Source organism: Orycteropus afer, unplaced genomic scaffold (assembly GCF_000298275.1).
Source record: "Orycteropus afer afer isolate SDZICR_OR568_19922 unplaced genomic scaffold, OryAfe1.0 scaffold00033, whole genome shotgun sequence".
Classification (NCBI taxonomy): Eukaryota; Metazoa; Chordata; class Mammalia; order Tubulidentata; family Orycteropodidae; genus Orycteropus; species Orycteropus afer.
This window is the reverse complement of record NW_006921620.1, coordinates 11,435,535-11,457,389: the sequence shown is the minus strand read 5'-3', so window position 1 is coordinate 11,457,389 and position 21,855 is coordinate 11,435,535. Positions and strand designations below refer to the sequence as shown.

General features: G+C 34.3%; 1 protein-coding gene across 1 annotated transcript in view; it reads left to right on the top strand.

The window, feature by feature from the left end:
• The window catches only part of DPYD (dihydropyrimidine dehydrogenase), a 1,117,863-nt gene that overhangs the window by 73,549 nt on the left and 1,022,459 nt on the right, over positions 1–21,855 (top strand). The window contains exon 2 of the mRNA XM_007936128.1: positions 14,271–14,353. Within this exon, the coding sequence (XP_007934319.1) occupies positions 14,271–14,353 (83 nt within the window). The remainder of the gene's footprint in view (positions 1–14,270; positions 14,354–21,855) is intronic.

Here is a 21,855-nt window from a genome sequence, read left to right as displayed (position 1 = left end):
ACGTTTACAGATATGTGTGAAAAAGTGTAGAGAGTTCCCATATGTTCTGGTCTCCCCACTCCTGCTGTTAACATCTTGCGTTCCTGCAGTACATTTGTTACAACTGATGAACCAATATCATAAAGCCCATAGTTTTAGCTTAGGCTTCACAATTTGTGTTCTACAGTTTATGGAATTTCACAAATGCATAATGTACAGTGTCCACCATTAACTAACCAGTTGGCATTGCATTGATTCTGACTCATGGTCACCTGATGTGTGTCAGTGTATAACTGTGTTTCATAGGGTTTTTAATGGCTGATTTTTTAGAAGTAGATTGCCAGGCCTTTCCTTTGAGGTGCCTCTGTGTGTACCTGAATCTGTAACTTTTTGGTTAGCTGCTGATCAAAATAACTCTTTGTACCACCTGGGCTCCTGTCAACCATTGCAATGTACAGAATATTTGCACTGCCCTCAAAATGCCCTGTGCTTCATCTATATTTATCCACCTTCCCCTCAAAGCTATGGCAGTCACTGATCTTTTACTGTCTCTATAGCCAGAATTTCATATGCTTGGAATATATAGTATGTAGCTTTTTCAGATTGGCTTTTTTCAGTTAGCAATATGCATTTAAGTTTCCTTTATACTCATTTGTAGTTTAATAGCTATTCTTTATATTGCTGAATAATACTCCTTTGTATGAATGCACCACAATTTGAGTATCCATTTACCTTTTGAAGGGCATCTTGGCTGCTAATAGTTTTTGGCAATTATGAATAAGTTTGCTGTGAACATTCATGTGCAGGTTTTCATGTAGACATTTATTTTCATCTCATTTGGATAAATAACTTGGAGAACAATTGCTGCCATGTATGGTAAGCCTATGTTTAGCTTTCTAAGAAACTGCCAGACTGCCTTCCTAAGTGACTGTACTGTTTTGCATTCCCACCAGCAGTGATTGAGAGTTTCTGTTACTTCACATCTTTGCCAGCATTTGATGTCAATGTTTTTGGATTTTATCCATTCTCATATGTATGTATGTATTTTTTGTTATTTTAATTTGCAACTTCCTAATGACATATGGAAAAGGAGCACTAATGATGCAGTGGTTCAAATCCACCAGCTGTTCCATGGGAGAAAGATGTGCCAGCCTGCTTCCATAAAGATTTACAGCCTTGGAAATCCTATGAGGCATTTCCACTCTGTCCTGTAGGGTCATTATGAGTTGGAATTGATTTGATGGCAGTGGGTTTGATTTGGTTTAATAACATATGGAGCCCTGGTGGCACAGTTGTTAAAGCACTTGGCTGCTAACTGAAAAGTCGGTATGGTAAAGACATGTGATGTCGAGCATCTTTTCATGTGCTTTATTTGCCATCTCTATATCATCTTTGCTGAGGTATCAGTTCAGATCTTTTGCCCATTTTGTAATTGGGTTGTTTGTTTTCTTATCGTTGATTTCTGAGAGTTCTTTTGTATCTGGGACACAGTCTTTTATCAGATAAATGTTTTGCAAATATTTTCTCCCAGGCTGTGGCTTGTAATTTCATTCTTCTAATCGTAGTTTTAGTTATTTTGTCTTTATCTGGAAATTTTTACTCATTTCAAAAAAAGTCTAAAGGTAATAAACTCATAGACATCTCTTCTATAGAATTAATTCCTTTTTCTTTTCTATTTTTTCCATCAGATTTTTAGCAAATTTAGGTCTTGTCTTGCTTATCTTTATATTTCTCATGCTTAGTATGATTCCTAAAATGTAGATTTTTTCAAAAAATTGGTTTGCATTGAAATTTAATTGAACTTTTGTTGCTAGTAATTGAGACTTAAGTTTTAGTAAATATGTCATTAATTCTCTGTGGGCTTAACAATATACAACTCAGTTTCCTTATTTATTACAATTAATTTTCAAATTGATTATATTTAGATTATTTTGTTCTCATTATTTTGATTATTTCATAAAAGAAATGCAGATATTAAGCCCTATGGAAATATCAGTATATTCTTTTATTTAATAATGTAATTTTCTCACTTTTTCTTCTTTCCAATTTCATTCAACATACGAATCAGTAGATGTTTTGTTGCATTTTGTTATTATGTGGTGCAGTTTAAGCAATGATGTTACTTAAATTTCTCAGCACTGAGAAATCTCATGTTAGTTTGCTTTCATATTGCTGCTGATATGCTATTCATAGCTATATTATAATTTTATATAATCCTTAACACAGATGAGCTATAAAATGCTATACTATCACAGTTGATACTCTATACCTCCCTTCACCCATGGGGGACTCATTTGGCAGGAGGCCACCAAAACCAGTTCTTTTGATGCTTAGTTTCCAGTTTCAACTTTAATTGCTGCCAAAATCAGAACACTTGGGGAATTTAATTGCTCATTATATTTGTCACGGTGGCATCACAGACCCAAATAAAGACTGTTGCATTCAAAATATTTATGTGGATTAATTTGGTCTAAACGTGTATGTTGGATTTGTTATTTTTCTACATTGTGAAGTATAGCACAAGGAGATCTGGTGGTGCAGTGGATAAGGCATTTGGCTGCTAACCAGAAGATCGGTGGTTCAAACCCACCAGCTGCTGCATGGGAGGAAGATGAGGCAATCTACTTCCGTAAAAATTTACAGCCTTGGAAACCCTATGAGGGCTGCTATGAGTTGGAATCAACTCGATGGCAGTGGGCAAATGTATAGGACATCCAGGCAGAAATGAGAATCCTGTATAGGGTGCAGCTTCTGAGCATGTGCCCTACATGTCTCTACTAGTAAAATATTATCCAGTCAGTCCAGCACCTAAACTGAACTCTGACTAGAAAAAGCTCTTAATTCAGAACATTATTATATTCACTCACTCTATTTTGTTTACTGTTGAGAAGGAGTTTTGTGTAGAGTTCGAGTGTGGCTCTAGGACTCGACTTAAAACCTGGAAATCAGTTGCTGTTGAATCAATTCTGACTTATGACAACCCCATACGTGGATGGAATAGGATTGTACTCCATAAAGGTTTCAATTACTACCTTTTCAGAAGAAAATCACTACGCTTTTCTGCCAAGATGCCTCTGGTGGATTTGAATCACCAACTTTTCCACCAACCTTTTGATTACCAGTGAATCATTTGCCCCACCAATGGGCTCCTTGGGACCAGACTAAGCAAACAACAACCTAAACTTGTTGCTGTCAGGTTGATTCTGACCCTATAGAACACAGTAGAACTGCCCAGTAGGGTTTCCAAGACCTTAAATCTTTTACAAAAACAGACTACCACATCTTTCTCCCATGCAATGGCTGGTGGGTTTGAATCACTGATGTTTTGTTAGCAGCCAAGGATTTTAACCACTGTACCACCATGGCTCCTGGGACTAGACTACTTGGGTTTAAATTCCTGCTTTATCCCTTACTGGATGTATGATCCTGGGTGAGTTATCTTAATTTCCTTGTGCCTATTCCCTCTTTCGTGAAAAAGGGATACTGCTTGTGTACATCTTATGGTTGTTGTGCACGTTAAATGGATAAGACTCCCAGAAGAGTGCCGTTAGAACACACAAAGTGAGGACACAAGGTTAGCTATTTTTATTGTAAGTGATCCTTATATTCTACAAAACCATAAAGTATACTAAGATTGCTGATAAAAACATTCCATTTTTTTCACTAATTGTTGTTAGGTGCTGCTGGTTCAACTCCTAGTTATCCTGTGTGCAACACAACCATGCCTGGTCCTGCACCATCCTCACAGTCATAGCTGTGTTTGAGCCATTGTTGCAGTCACTCTGTCAGTCCATCTTATGGAGGGTCTTCATCTTTTTTGCTGAACTTTCCCAAGTGTGATATCCTTTTTTACAGACTGGTCCTTCCTGAAGATGAAGTCTCACCTTCCTCTCTTTGAAGGAGCACTCTGGCTGTATATCTTCCAAGACAGATTTGTTCATTTTTCTGGCAGTCTATTTTATATTCAATGCTCTTCACTAACACCATAATTCAATGCATAAATTCTTCAAGATAAAAGTTATATATTTCCTTTTTGGTACTTTTATATCTTGTTCTTCAAAAATAGAAATCTTGGGCTTGCTTTCTATTTTAGGGCCTAGAAATAATTTTGGTCAGTGTAACAAACTGTTTAAATGCTTACAATACTTATTTTCCTTTATCCTTCTATTGTTGTGCTTGAAGAAGATTCAAGGAGTATAAAACACAGAGAATTCTTTCCTTCTTCTGTTACGCAATCTAATGTGCTCAAATCAGGTTCCCATTTCACCTGATGGCAGAAAATTTAATTTTAGGTAATTCTAGATAAAGTCACTTCTGAAGTTAAGGGATTTCCTCCTTTAAATGGAGGAACTCCTTCAGGTGTCTGGAGCATATTCTCCGCTAGCACTGAGGAATTTGACTCTTCTCAGTTCCTAGAGGTACAGTGAGCTCAATGGGGTCACTTCAGGCCTTCTGTGTTTAATTTTTCTCTGTCTTCTGTGTCCAAGAGAACACTTTTATCTTCTCTTGCTGTGGCTGGCAAAGCTGTAAAACAGTCTTCCAACTCTACAGTTTGTCTAGAGCTAGGCCTTAAGAAGAGCAAAATGTAATAATCCTTGTATTAATTTCTCCTGTAATGTCTTGTATTAACTTGCTGTCCTGCAGTCATTGTGGCCAAGATAATGTATAAAATTGTGAGAGGACTGATGAGGAAGAAGAAGGTAATAAGGGGTTACAGGAAGCAAAAGGAGAAAATGAAAAAAATTACATGTATTCTTTCTTTATGTGCTCAGTCTGCCACATTGTGACAGATATAAAAGGGTGGAAATGCATGATTATAGCAACACCCAGATCAGTGAGAGATTCCTCATATTATCCATGTACTTTTTTAAAGTATAAATCTGAAAAGTGAAGGTTCTTCAAATTTGTGGTTCTTAAATGGTTTCCTATACATGTATTTTAATATAAATTTGACTTTTCTAAAAATCTATCACATTAACGTACATTTTCTGAAAGATTTATGAATTATTAGAAATAACATTGTCTATTTTTTTTTTTTAATTTGTTACATAGTATTCCAGTTTTTCCCATGGGACTTACACGTGACTAATGGGATGAGCAGAGATTTTTGAGGGCTCCATCTGTGTTTACTTTTGATTCCAAATTACCATGTTGTACTGTTGTAGTAGGCGGCATGAAGTCTTTGCTCTCTGTGACTTTCTTTTGCCATGGGTATTATTGCTCTAGTCTAGGGAGTAACTTTAAATGACTAAACTAGATCTTAAAATTCCTACTTAATTACATTAGTGCAATTATCAGGCTCTTTCATTGGTATTAATGATTAAAACACACATTCCCTTTAGCAGTGTGAATCTTAAAGACATTACTCTGGCTCAAAACGTTTGTTTTTAAATAAAGAAATTCAGATATAGAGATATTTGATTTTGTTAATTCCTGTTGGTAAATGCAGTTTCTAAAATGTTCTTAGAAGCCAACTAAACAAACAAAATAGAAATATCCTTGAAGATGCTCAGATTTACAAGTTTTCCCTGCTATCCACAAGTAGAATGTTCCTATGAAACTTTTCATAAGTTGAAATGGTGTAAAGCAAAGAAGCAATTACCATTAATTTATATGGAAAACTCTTTGAGAGTTCCCAGATTCAAAAACTACTGTACCAAATCATACCAAATGTGGTAGTTAAGGTTGTGTGTCAGCTTGGCTGGACCATGATTTTGAGTGGCTTGGCAGCTAGATAAAGTTATTCCCCATGATGAGATTGGAATCTGCTATGATCCACTCATTAGTTGAAGGGGGGTAGCCTTCAGGGTGTGTGATTTGCTTCCTGAATATATGGAGAATCTTTAGAAAAGGTCTCTAGCTTTTTGCTCATTTTTGGGTTCCATGTTAGGCCAGTCTTCATCTCCAGTTCCTTGATTTGATTCAGTGGGCTTCATTGTTGCCTGCTGATCTTGAGATCGCTGTCTTCACAGCCTGTGACCCAACAACCTGTTATAGTGCCTGCCAATCTTGAGTTCATCAGCCTTGGTATCTGTGTAGGTCAGGAGAAGCCTCCAGCTTGCCCCTCGAATGGGCACTCTGAATTTGGATATTTAGCCCAGTGTTCCCCTAAGCTTGCATTCTGAATTCGTACTTCCAGCCTCCTAAACTCAGCATAGTGCCTAAGGCACTTGACTGCTAACCAGAAGGCTGGCGGTTCAAACCCACCAGCCACTCCTCGGAAGGAAGGGGACAATCTACTTCCATAGAGATACTGCCTTGGAAACCCAAGGAGGGGTTGCTATGAGTTGGATCTGACTTGACAACACATAACAGCAACAACAACAACAAACTGTAAGAGAAAAAAATTGTTTATTAAAGCCATCCACTTGTAGTATTTCTGTTACAGTAGCACTAGAGAACCAAGAGACCAAATAACACATAAAATCAAAAATGGCAGTAACATAGTGTTCATAGACACAACTCAAAGCTATGGGGGCTTGATGCTGAGATGCTGAGTATAATTCCTGGGGAAAGGAGCTTGGTGAGGCCACTCTTGCTACTTGGGGTGCACACAGCCTCTTTAACAGCTCACTGCAAAACAAGTGCTGAATGCTAGTTTCGTTTTTGCCATTTTTCATAAAAGTGAAAATCCTCTTTGGATTTGTTTCTGTTAGCAAGAATAGGTATTAATGTAGATCTTCCATAATGGCGTAAAGTGAAGTTTTGAAAAGTGGAAGATAACTGTATTCCTATTAAATGACTCCCTTTAGGAAAGACAACATGAATTTCTATATTATCATTATCCATTTATCTATCATCTATTCTATCTATCTATTTACCTATCTATCTAACATGACCTTACTTGCTAAAAGTGAAGAGGACTTAAAACATTACCGATGAAAATCAAAGACTACAGACTTCAATATGTGTCACACCACAACAGAAAAAAGAGAAATTTTCACAACTGGATTAATCAGAAACATCATAGTAAATGGAGAAAATATTGAAGTTGTCAAGGATTTCATTTTACCTGGATACACAATCAACATCCATGGAAGCAGCAGTTGAGAAATCAGATGACACATTGCACTGGGCAAATATGTTGCAAAACACTTAAACACTTAAAAGTGTACTTAAAAGTGTTACAGAGGCAAAGATATCACCTTAGGACTAAGGTGCAACTGACTCAAGCTGTGGTATTTTCTATCATGTCATATGCATTTGAAAGTTGGACAATGAATAAGTAAGACTGAAGAAAAATTGATACATTTGAATTATGGTTTTGACAAAGAATACTGAAAATACCATGGACTGCTAGAAGAATGAACAGATCTGTCTTAAAATAGTGCAGCCAGAATGCTGCATAGATGTGAGAATGCTTTTGTACTTTGGTCAAGTAATCAGGAGGGAGCAGTCCCTGGAGAAGGACATCATGCTTGGTAAAGTAGAGGGTCACTGAAAAAAGAGGAAAACCCTCAAAGGGATGGATTGACACAGTGGCTACAGCAATGGGCTCCAACATAGCAACCATTGTAGGAATGTGCAGGATGTGTATGGGGTCGCTATGAGTCAGAACCTATTTGACAGCACTTACAACAGCAACAACATCTATCTATCTCTCCATTTTGGAGATTTATGAATTATATCCTCATGCCAATTAAACAGAAACATGTATTCCACATTATGATTCATTAACTATCTGTGGGGAAACAATAAATTAAAGATAGATGTTGTTTTCCATATGTTGTTGTCAGATGCAATCAAGTAGGTTCTGACTCATAGTGACCCTATGGACAACAGAACAAAACACTGCCCAGTCTTGTGCCATCTTCACAATTGTTGTCATATTTGAGTTCGTTATTGAGCCACTGTGTCAGTTCACCTTGTTGAGTGAGGGTCTTCTCCCTTTTCGCTACTCTCTGCATTACTAAGCATGATATCCTTGTCTAGGGACTGCTCCTTCTTGATAGCATGACCAAATTACGAGAGATGAAGTCTGGCCATTCTTGCTTCTAAAGAGCATTATGGCTGTACTTCCAAGATAGATTGTTCATTGTTCTGACAGTCCATGGTATAATCAATATTTTTTGCCCATATCATAATTCAAAGTCATTAGTTCTTCTTTAGCCTTCCTTATTCATTGTCTAGCTTTCACAGTGCATAGGAGAAAATTGAAAATACCATGGCTTTTTCCATATGGAGAGACAGTAATCTAAGTTTTGAAAAAAAAATTACAAATCTTTCTTCCACCTTTTAATCTAAATGCAAGACTCTTAGCACTGATTCACCTAAATTGATGGGGTTTAGTCTAGGGCACACACTTACTACATAGTTGTAGGAAACGTTAGTGTAATTATAATGTATGACTACAGAGACGATATATATCACTTTTCATTGATGATTAAATTATTTAAAAAAAAAATAATAGAATTGGATTTAGGGTTAGATATCCTGAGTTTGAGAATTATTTCTAACACTAACAATAGTAACCACACCTTCTGGATGCATTTTAAGTGAAAATAATTTGAGATATATGATGGATGGTTGGAATGAATAATCCCTGTCAATAAATGTTTTTCCTTTTTTAATACTTTTAAGACTTTGTATTAAGTTGCATGTTGAATGTTACAAATAATTGCAATTTTATTACACGGCTTTCTTTTCATTTATTAATTCATATCCTCCCCAATACCAAACCAAACTCACTGCCATCGAGTTGATTCAACTCATAGCAACCCTTCCTTGGGTTTCTGAGGCAGTATCACTGTGGAAGTAGATTGCCCAGTCTTCCTTCCAAGGAGTGCCTGGTGGGTTTGAACAGCCAGCTTTCTGTTTAGCAGTCAAGTGCCTTTATTTGGTGGCATTATGCCACCAGAGCTCTTATCCTCCCTGATACTACTCCCCAATACCACTCTCTTGCAAAAGTAAGGAAAACAAACTGGCAATTGAAAACTTTTTTAGACAATTTGAAATAGTAAAGCTTTCCTGAACACATTGCTAAATAAGCAGAGAAAGCATATATCTTAGTCTGTGGAATGCCTATTTCATGGAAAAATGAAATATTTTGTAAAACTCATCATATTTTTATTACATTTGTGGTGTTAACATATTTTGTATACTCTTTTATAAAAACCAAAAGTAAAAATATTTTCCAAAACTTAAAAAAGAAGAAAGGACAAGGAAGAAGATAAATCCTAAAATTCTGCCCACTTATAGCAAATTTAGTAGCACATTGATACATATTTTAGTATCATGTTAGTATAAAATCACACTTATATATGGATTTTTTTGATGTGAAAAAGTAACATAAACTCAATATTTAAATTTGGAAAATGCCAAAATCTAAAAGAAATTCTTGTTTTTTCAATATTCTGAGAAAATTTGAATGAGTATTTTATTTCTAGTTATTGTTGGTTTTGCTTGTTTGTTTTCCATTATTTTAATCATATCATACAACATAGACAATTTATACTGTCTCTTTAAAAAATTACATACTGTCACGCACACATTGGCTTATTAAAAATCTGCTTAAACAGCATTTGTAATGAACACATTTGTTCTTGTTATGTGCTGTTGAGTCGGACCCGACTCATAGCGACCCCTTCTTGGGTTTCCAAGGCAGTATCACTACAGAAGTAGATTACCCCATCTTCCTTCTGAGGAGTGGCCAGTGGGTTTGAACCACCAGCCTTCTGGTTAGCAGTCAAGTGCCTTAGGCACTACACTACCAGAGCTCCCAATGAACACATACCATCTTTTATTTTGAAAGTACTCTATTTAACCATTCCCCTATTGAATAGTTAGTATTTCTTTTCCATTCCTACAATGAATATCTTTAAGCATAAATTTCTTTTAAAAAATCCATAAAAAATTTAAAAGAACACTATAATCTATAAATTGTTTTATACATCTAAAATGTAAAATTTATATTTCTTTCTGTCTGACTTCCACTATTAAGACAAAACAGGAAAGGACAACTCTGCTGTTTATTTATAGTTCCATACTCTAAGTGAACTTAATTAATTTTTATTCCAGCAGTATTGAAAAAGTGTTCTTCAAAGACCCACCAAACCCAAATATTATAGTTGCTCATCTTTTGCAATTATAATTGTAAAAATGTCATCCTTTAAAACTATTCACTGTAGAAAGGAAAAGTTCATAATTTAATTAATGAAGTGTCAAAAGCTTATCAGGATAAGTTGAATCAGTTCCAGAAATTAGATCTGTATAACAAAAGTCTAATAAGTAATAATAAAACAGCAGCTTTTAGCTAACATTTAGTATTTTGTATCAGACACTTTAATGTCTTTTATATTTGTTCTGTAATTTTAACTTTAGTGATGTGCAATTGCATTATAATTTCTTAACCAGAATTCAAATTCTAGAAAGGTTTCAGCCTTGGAAACCTTCTGGGGCATTGTTACTTTACTTTGTCCTACAAGGTCACTATGTGTTGGAACGGACTCGATGGCAGTGGGTTTTTTTGTTTGTTTGTTTTCTTTTTGTAATTATAACTCCATGTTAACAATATAAAGAACTGACCAACTGTTTTCTAAAGCAGCTGCATCATTTTATATTCCCACCAGCAATGTATGAGGGTTCCAAGTTCTCTACATACTTGATGACCTTTATTTTCCGTCTTTTGATCATAGCCATCTTAATAGACGTGACGTGGTATTTGATTTTGGTTTTGATTTGCATTATTCTAATGATGATTTGCATTGTTATTATTATTGCATTATTTGATTTGCATTATTCTAACTAACAATGTTGAATATTTTTAATGTCATTACTGGTTATTTGATATCCTGTTTGGAGAATTGTTTATTAATATACTTTACTCATTTTTAAATTGGATTTTGAGATGCAAGTATTCTTTATATATTTGAGAACCATTCTTTTATCAGTGTAATGGTTTCTACTATTCTGTAGGTTGCTTTTTCTTTTTCTTGTTGGTGACATTTTAAGCAAAAAATGTAGATTTTGATGAAGTCCAATTTATCTTTTTTTTTTTTTTTTTCCTTTTGTTGCTTACAGTTTTGGTATCACATTAAGAAACCATTGCCAGATCTAAGGGCATTAAAATTTACCTCATTATTTTCTAAGAGTTGTATAGTTTTCTCTCTTCCCTTAGGTTTGATCCATTTGGAATTAATTTTTATATACTGTATATATAATTCTCAAGGCAGACCTTCTTTACCTGTTAAGCTAAACTATTATTTGATTTTGCAAAAACTTCAGGGGATATTTTTGGTTGAAGATACAAAGATTATCTCAGAACAATAGTTTCAGGGCTTTATGCAGATCCCATGACTCCAGTACATCTAAATTCCATGAGAATTTGAAATTCTATTTTGTATTTTCTCCTTTTGGGTCAGGATTCTTCTATAGGATCTTTCATGCAAATTCTCAGTAATGGTAGCTGGGCACCATCCAGTTCTTCTGGTCTCATGGCAAAGGGGGCAGTTGTTCATGAAGGAAGTTAGCCTCACATTCTATTCCTCCTCCTGTTCTTGGTGTTCCTTCTTCTCGGTTTCTCAGATGAATAAGACCAATTGTTGCACCTTGGATGGCACTTTGCCGGCTTTTTAAGACCCCAGACACTATGCAAAATACTAGGAGGTAGAACCAGAGCACAAAACATGATATTAGTCCATTTAACAAATATATTTGTTAGATTTATTCCTAAGTATTTTAATTTTTTTAGATACTTTTTGTGAATACAATTTTATAAAATTTTCCTTTTGTTCACTGTAGTTTTGCCAATTTCTTAACTTCATATAAATGGAATGATTTTGACTGTTTGCTTTTTGTGTGTGTAAGTTTTGTTTAGCATTATGTCTGGGAAATATATCCTTTTTGTTGCATGTTGCTATAGTTTGCTACTTTTCATTTCCATGTAATTTTCCATGGTATCAATTTATCACAATTTATTTATATATATCATTTTGATTTGTTTTTGGCTTGTTTCACTTTAGGACTTACTTGAGTAGTGTTGAGATGAACATTCTTGAACATAACCTTTTTTAAAAGGAAAAAAGAAAACCGCAATATGCATTAAGTTTGGTTGTATTCCAAATTGTGTTCTTTTGGATGTGTTTGGGTACATTGCTAGGAACTACAAGGTCATAGGTACACACAAATGTTCAACATATTTATATACTGCCAAGCAGCTTTCCAAAGTCGTCGTACCAATTTATACTTCTACCAGCAGTATTTGAGAATTCCAATTGCCTGATATGCTAAAAAAAAAATTTTTATCATTGTTTCCATTTTTTGGCACTTTTGGATGTGTAGTCATACTTCATTCTGGTTTTTATTTGCATTTTCCTGATGACTTATGAAGTTTAGAATTTTTTTATTGGCTATGTGGATATTCTCTTTCATATAGTGTTACATAAAGAATCTTTTGCCTGTTTTCTATTGGCTTTTCTGTCTTCATATTAACTTGCATGACTCCTTTATTTATTACGCATGTAAATAATTTAGTGTGACACTCTCTCAGGTATAACAAACTAGTGGAACAAAATGGACTGAAGAAACAGACCCCTAGACCTACTGTAACTTGATTTATGAAAAATATTATTCTCTGTTGCACTGGGGAAATGATGATATACTCAATAAACCACACAAATTTAATTGATTGATTAACTATATTATGTGATCACTAACCTTACACCATACACAAATATCTATTCCTGATGTTCTCAGATCTAAATATGAAATGTAAAGTAATAACACTTTCTGAAGAAAACTTAAACTTATATTTAATACTCCTGAGGGAGATAAAGATTTCTTAAATAGAAGATGGAAAGTTCTAGTTATTAATAAAAAAAAATAACTGATAAATTTGGCCTTTAATTTTTAATTAAAATTAAAAAATTTCTCTTTATAAAAAACACTACTAAGAAAGTGAAGAAATAATACAGCTCAGAGCATGAGAAAATATTTGCAATGGATACATGCAACAGAGGAGTTCCATTTGGAAACCATTTTTTTAAAAAAATTCATTTTAGTAATAAAGTTTTTTATTATATAAATATATCTGTGTTAATAGGGTCATTATATTAATTCAGCCAAACTTGAAAACAGACCAAAGTGAAAATAGTTTGTATATCAATGTATTTTGGAATCAATTAGTTCTTCAATCCGTTGCTGAAGGGTTGATTCTGACACATAGCTATTGTGTAGGACAGAGTAGGACTGTCCAGATGCATAGGGTTTCCAAGGTTGTCTTTGTAGAAGTAATCAAGTAATTTTTACATATCTATAAATTATTAATCTGAATTCTAATTTTATAAAATCCAAATACTTATTCACAATTTGAACATATTAATGAATACCTTAATACTTAAAATATATTTAGATTTTACTTGTTCAATTAATCAAAACTCTAAATCTAATTATTTTATTACCTAAATATCACTACATTCTGCATAAAATCTAATGTGCCTAAAGATTCATATGGATACTTTTTTTTTAGTTTAAATTCTATATATTATGTTCCTAAAACTTATTTAAGCCATGTAAAATTAAGTGTGTTTTAAATAAAGACTTATATTTAAAATTGTAGTAAAATTAAACAGTCTTAGAAAATCCAATATAGTAATGCTATTAAATATATCAGGAAATGAAAGTATTTATGGTGCTTAAATTGTTTATGACATATTTCCTCAATCTTAATATTTTTTAAGATGATAATATAAGGTCATTTAATTGTAAGAATTGGATTTATTTTCAAATACCTATATGTGCAATTGGAAACAACATGAATACAATTGTAGTCATTTAAAGATCTGATTATAAAATTGTGATTTTGTGATTTTCCCACTTCCATTATAATTACACCTTGACTTTATCTTTTGTTCTTAGTAAATGCTAATTTATTTAGAACTAGATATTTGTCATAAAAGGATGGTTTAAAGGTTACTTTATTAACTTTTTCATTTGGATTTAAATTGGTTTTATACATGTGAGGTTATTTTAGAATACTAATTTTAGTCCATAGAACTCTAGAAGTTGTACAACTTTTAGATACTGTTTATTGCTTCTATTTTTCCCCTTTTGAAAAACTGAAGAAAAAGACTTTCATGACAGCTGTATCGTAAGACATTTTTATTTTGTTACTGCTGAGTTCACACTGTCAATTTTAATGAATCCTACCCAATTAAAGGGCTGTGCATATTTTTCATGAGTCCATAATCAATATAATCAATTATATTTTTACAGAACCATATAGATAGAATTTTATCACAGGATGTTAGAGGAGTAATGTAGTTTTTTTTTTTTTTTTTTTTAATATATTGCAGAATTGTGAGAAGCTGGAGAATAATTTTGATGACATCAAGCACACGACTCTTGGTGAGCGAGGAGCTCTCCGAGAAGCAGTGAGGTAAGTCTGGGTCACCATAGCAACAGTCACAGATGTGGTAAAGAAAAAGTCATTCTTCATTATTGGGGGAACAAATGAGTTCATTGCCACCATTCAGCTCTGTTCTCTAAGGTATTAATTTGTCAGTGGAGAGACTTCCCTTGAGGCTGTACTTTGGTTTTGAAGCTGCATAAATGTTAAGCCTCAGTGCACAGTAAAAAATGTAAATGTTTAATTTGTTACTTAAAATGCTTAAGGGGTGTCTTGTTTTATATTTATACTAAACTGTGTGATTGAATGAAAATATTGTTCCTCTAAATTCTGCATACATACATATATATGTGTGTGTGTGTGTGTGTGTGTATTACATTGTACTATGGTGGTTTAACTGAGTGGTATTTTTCCTCCTAATTAATATTTAATTAAAAAAGAGGTACTTAAAATTTCATCTTCTATTATATTTTATATCATTGTATTTTAAATGTGACTTACATTTTTAGACTATTATAAAGCATGTTGATGTAAATGAACTGTTTTTAAATACAGTGGTTTTTAATGAACCTGATACTTTTTTTTCACTTTTTCAAACATTACTATTTCTGAGTGTTTCTTTGAAATCTCCCCTCACTTAATGCCTTTTGAATAACATTTAGTGAAGCAATCTTTAAAATGGTTTGACCAGAATCAAAGACAACTTTTTAATATACATTCAAAATACATCAGGAATAAAACTTAGCATTGTTAGAGGTAGGAAACACCACCAAATGATGTTTATCATAAAAGTTCTGACCTTGATAATTTTCAGTTTCTTTGGGACTATTTCATATTTCTTTTAAAGAAATAGTACATTTACCTTTATTTAGTCTTTTAACTAGAATTGATTTTTAAAATACATTTTCTTCCATTTTAATGCCCATTTTTTTAGGATATTAAATCAAGGCTGAAAAAAATAAAAGAAAATATAAACCAAAGGTGCTTCCAAATGCGTAGTTTAGACATAATTTTGTTGTTACTAGCACACAGTTACCATATACCTTAGTTTAGAAGCTGCTCTCATTTAGTAACCTCCCTTTTACCATGCAAGCAGCAGGGGAATGTAATTAAATTTAATAGAAGCTGCCCTCATTTTGAAGCCACTTCTATTTAAAACCACAGGGGGAGGTAATTAAATTTAATAGAAACAGTAGCTTCTACACAAAGATACATGGTACTTCTGTATAGATGATTATGATGTCACAAAAAGGGGAATAATATATTACTAATACTGAGGAATTACCAGCTGGAGCAAGTGAGCCTATTTTATTGTTAATGTGTTTACTAATAAAAAAGAGGGACAAAATAAAACTGAGTACACTATGGAGAATTTGTATCTATATAAAAGGTAATCAGACATTCTCAGAAAGTTGAAGCTATTAGAAATAGTAGTAAATTAAAAATAAAGTGTAAAATGTATTGTGGAAAAAGGCCAGTGCAGAAATTTTTAATGAATTCTTGTTTGTCAGTCTAGTCTTTATTCTCTATCTAAAAACACCATGGTTACAAATTGAATACTTGTTTTTTGGATATATGCTGATTATAATAATTTTGAATATGTTAAAATTGCATACCAATATTTATTTAATAAGCTATAGTTATTCTCAGTAGTTTTATATCTATTCATTTTGAAGTAAACATACAGATACACAGGAAGACAAAGAGAATGCTACTCTTGAGCTTTGAATAAAAGAACTGAAGGCCAAAAACCATAGAAATAATTGTAAAGAGGCAATGTGAATGAAGATGAATGTTAGTGAGGGAAATATAATGAATAAGAAAAAGAACATGTAATCAGAATGGGAAATTTGATATCAAAAAACCAAATTTAATTATGGGAGAATTATGTATGAAGACATTATTAAATTCAGCCAAATTTTGTAATACTTACCATATTAGAACATATTCGGATGTCGTACTTTTAAAACAGTAGAAATGAACTGTTGTTGTTGTCGTTAAGTGCCATCGAGTCGTTTCCGACTCATAGCGACCCCATGCACAGCAGAACGAAACACTGCCCGATCCTGCGCCAGCCCCACAATCCCTGCTATACTTGAGCCCATCATGTCAGCCACCGTGTCAATCCATCTCCTTGAAGGCCTCCCCCTCTTTCGTCGACCCTCCACCCTACCAAGCATGACATCCTTCTCCAGGGAATGGTCCCTTCTGACAACATGACCAAAATAGGTGAGATGAAGTCTGGCCATTCTTGCTTCCAAGAAGCATTTCTGGTTGCACTTTCTCCAGGACAGATCTGTTAGTTCTTTTAGCAGTCCATGGTACTTTCAGCATTCTTCGCCAGCACCACAACTCAAAAGCATCAACTCTTCTTCGGTCTTCCTTATTCATTGTCCAGCTCTCACATGCATACCAGGCGATTGGAAATATCATGGCTTGTGTCAGGCGCATTTTAGTCCTCAATGAGATATCCTTGCTCCTCAGCACTTGAAACAGTACCTTCGCAGTTGACTTTCCCAATGCTACACGTTGTCTAATGTCCTGACTACTGCTTCCGTTGGCATCGATTGTAGAACCAAGCAACGTGAATTCTTTGACAACCTCAATCTTCTCTCCATTGATTGTGATGCTGCTCATTGGTCCAGTTGTGAGGATTTTTGTTTTCTTTATGTTGAGATGTAATCCATACTGCAGACTGTATTCTTCAACCTTCATCAGTAGGTGCCTTAAGTCATCCTCACTTTCAGCAAGCAAAGTTGTATCATCTGCATATCTCAGGTTGTTAGTGATTCTTCCTCCAATCCTGATACCACGTTTTTCTTCATATAGTCCAGCTTCTCGGATTATTTGCTCAGCATATAGATTGAATAAGTGTGGAGACAGAATACAACCCTGACGCACTCCTTTCTTGATTTTAAACCCACCTTATGAATAGCAAAGAAATGAACTAAGAAGAGTAAAACAATTATTACTTGGCTAGAGTAACCTTTCCACTACCATGTTATGAGATAAAGCAGTGGCCTAAATAATGTAACTCAGCATTTGATTATTTGGTTTTGAAATGTATGTTGTTTACGTAGGTAGCGTTTTATATTTACGTAACACACATACACACATATAATAATTGTTGTGAGTGGATTCACCAAATATGATTAAATAATAGTAAGTAAGGATCTCTGGTGGTGTAGTGCCTAAGGGATTTGGCTGCTAACCAGAAGGCTGGCAGTTCAAACGCACCAGCCACTCCTTGGAAGAAAGATTGGACAATCTACTCCATTAAGATTTACTACCTCTGAAATCTAAAGGGGGTCGCTATGAGTTAGAATCGACTCGATGGCAGTAAGTTTGGTTCTCTTAATAGCACTCAACAATTTAGTAGACTTTAGAAAATTCAACACATTCTTTTACAGATAATATTATAGAAATAAACAAAACTTTCAAAGCAGTATAACTAAAAAGATATGAGGAGTATGCATGAAGGGACAAAAATTGATTGCTTTCTCATCTATTACCAGTTTTTCCCTTATGTGAAAGATGGGTAGATCAAAGGAAACTACAGAGATGATAAGAAATTTGATCTAAGTTTGGAAGGATGGACTGTTTTGGAAGTAGAGGAAATAATATAGAGCAAAGACATGAGGGCCTGAAGATGAAAGATGCAATCAATCCAGGAACAGCAAATAGTTTAATGTGATGAAAAGCAAGTTTTTTCCAGCCTTTTGACTGTATGTTGAAACACATACACACACACACACACGCCCCTCACACAGGCTAATCTATCAGTAATATCTCTCATTATATGCCATGTATCCTTTGGAGAATATGAAGCAGTGTGAAATTAGTAGGCCTGCTGGGGGCCAGTTCAGAATTTCACAGTGATATGGAGGCAGCAGAAGACAGATATGGATAATTTACCAAAAACCTCAGTTAGTACAGGGGCTGGTCTTGGAAGGCAGACTGGAAATGTGTTTGTTGACATATTCTAGAAGCCAGTTACATAGAGTATATCATGTCATGATAATACATTTAAATAATTTTGGGCCATTAATACCATTTTTAAAGAAGGGAATAACAGGATTACATGTATGCACTATAAAGATAATTTTATAGCATTGTAGAATTTGAGTAAAAGAAGAAAGTACAAAGTAGGAAGAATTATTCACCTATGTAAATACTTAATGGATTACTGTAATATTACTGGTAGGTAATGAGAGTATAGATATAAATGAGACATTCCTTGTCCTCAAGAGTCAGGTGGAGGAGAAAGATTCAGAAATCAACTGCTTGATGTGAAGACCTAGAGCCTCAGTACTTGAGCCTTTGTCTGGTCCCACACACTTCATGATGGCTCTTCTCTTGGTCCACTGGCATGGTGTAACTTAGCTGTGGGAGCATTCCCTCTTCTTATTAGCTTGACCTCTGCAGGCCTCTGGCTTTCTCCAATAGACTGCAATGGGATTGTAATAAGATGTGTGTGTGTGGCAAGAAAAGGTTGGAGGTACCTCTATCCATTGTTCTGTGGCCTGTAAAGACTTCTCGAATAGCACTGTCCAAGTAGAATTTTCTGCAGTAGTAGAAATGTGGCAAGTGCAATTGGATAACTGATGTTTTAATTTTATTTAATTTAAATAGGTTCATGTGGTCCATGGCTATGTTTTGGACAGCAACAATCTAGAAGAATTCCCTACCCATGAATTTTTGTGGTGTTGAAGTGATACTTGGCTGTCTTGCATTGATAATGTCCTCATCAGTGGAGAGCCCAAAACCCCAAACAAATCAAACCCACTGCCATTGAGTCGATTCTGACTTATAACAACGCATAGAGTTTCCAAGTTTGTAAATCTTTATGGAAGCAGACTGCCTCATCTTTCTCCTACAGAGTGGCTGGTAGGTTTAAACTGCTGACTTTTTGCTCAGCAGCTGAATTCGTTAATCACTATGCCACCAGAGCTCCTTATAGAGAGATCAGCATAGGCTAAACCACATTCACACATGTCACACTCTGTATGAAACACATACATCACACTCTCAGTAAATGGAAGATACACAGTACAATAAGGTTGTAAAACCAAAACTATCAAGCATGATTTGATATAGAGAAGACAAAGTGACCATTTTTAACTAAAGGCCTGATTTATATCTAAAAAGCCCATGAAAATTACAACAGTGAAAGTAACACCCTAGCCATTAATAAGAACATTCAGTAATGTGGTCAATTTCAGGATAAATATGTAAATTCATGAGCAATTCTTTATATTACCTGCTACTAGTTGGTGGTTATAATTGATAATATTAGCAAAACTCATGTTGTTATGTTGTTATATGCCATCGAGTCGGCCCCGACTCACAGCGACCCCTCCTTGGGTTTCCGAGGCAGTATCACTACGGAAGTAGGATTGCCCAACCTTCCTTCCGAGGAGTGGCTGGTGGGTTTGAACTGCCAGCCTTCTGGTTAGCAGTCAAGTGCCTTAGACACTATGCTACCAGAGCTCAGGAATAATCTTTATAAGAAATATATGTCACTGAAATAAGTTAAACTTTAAAACTTTAAATTAGAAATTTAAGTGACAGTAATAGATGAAAAGTGTTAAACTATGTGCATAGAGAGTAAAGCTATGTTTGGAGGGGTTTGTTTGTGGGTACAGAGTAAAGGAGTCAGGTTAATACAACAGGTCTGGTTATCTTTGAAAATGACCATTTGGAAGAACATGGGGTATTTCAACAAGAAAAGCAACACATGTATTAGATATTGAAAGTTCTAAGTTTAAGCTTATTAGTGTAGAGAAAAAAAATTATCATTAAAAATTATGGCTCTGCCAAAAGAAAGAAATTGGCAGAGCAGTGGAATAGAATCCATAGTACCAACACATGTCCTATGAAGTACCCCAAATCATCAGTCATCATATTGAGTCACTGCATAGTACCAGAGACAATTATTTTCTTCTTTAGGGAGAGGAAAAAAAAACCAAAAAGTATATATTCACCTCAAATAAGCCTATTTTAGAGCTAAATAAATAAAAGAAACAACCAAAGTCAGGAGATTGACTCTTTTGAAATTTGGTTGGGGAAAGAAATGACAAACTGAAAAGTATGTGAAGAAATCACTAAGCTTTTATTGCATGAAAAATGCTTCTGTTCATGGGAAAATACCACACAACTAAAAGACACCATTAATGTATGTGCCATACGTATGGCAGATTAAAACAAATAAGGACCTTGATAAGTGATCCGGGGAAATATTCAGCTCCAATGGCAAACAAAAAAATACATATATTACATTTAAAAAAACAAACACACTAATTTCTTGCTTATCAACTTTGCAAATCAATGGGGAGATTTTCGAGTGCTAGAGATAGAAGGGTAAGGTACCTATTCTCACATTGTTAGAGAATGTGAGAGGGTGGAAATTAGTGCAACGTTTTGGGAAAAAAGTTGCCAATATGTACTAAGAGCCTTAAATATTCATATGTTTTTGTTATATTAATTTAATTTCCAGAAATATAGAGAAGTCTTACAAATTATGGACAGTCTGAACATGTTTTTAATGCTGTAGAATGTAGCAGTAAACAAATTGAATAGGACTTAATTGTCTACTGTTAAGAGAACAAACAAGGGAATGAAGCTACAATTTATACAGACAGATACACACACACACACACACACACAGGGTATATCTTAAATCATGACATACGTAGTTCTATGTGGACATTAAAATGATTTCTAACTAAGTGTTTTTAATGAAACAAGACTCCTCTTGTTATATATTGTCCACTGAAAATACCAGGAAACACAATTTTATTTACAGTGTAATATGGACTGAATAAAAAGAATAGAGAGGAAAAAAAAAAAGGATGCAGTATAGCAAAATAGCTACTACATCTTGGTGGCAGGCTTACAGATATCTTTTCAGGCTTATAATTTTCTATTCTTAATTTTCTACGATGGGAATATATTATGAATGATTAAAAAATAATGAAATAAAAATGGAAAAAATGAAAAGAAAAAATATGAAATGAGTACTAGGATAAGTGGTGAGAATCAGACTTGGGAGTCCAACTGTGATTTTAGGGGAATTAATCTTTTTTAGTCTTATTTTTGTAAAATATAGTTTAAAACTTCATATCATAGGGTGATATGAGGAATGAGCATAATGTTGGAGACAATGCTTGTTAATTAATGAAAACTGATAAAATCAAGATACAACATTCTGGGTAGTGTATATTATTTTCATTTAATGGTGTAAAGTGCTTATTTTGAAGGATTTACATATTTCATACATAATTAATCGAATTGACTGAAGAACCTCAGTGTAGTCTTAGAATGTACAATACCAGGGACTATTTCATATCTAACTTATAAAGTGGCTGTGAGTCAGAACTGATTTGATGGCACCTAATACCAACAATGGGAGCTCTGGTAGCATAGTGGCTAAGGCACTTGACTACTAACCAGACGGCTGGCGGTTCAAACCCACTAGCCACTCCTCGGAAGGAAGGTTGGGCAATCCTACTTCCGTAGTGATACTGCCTCGG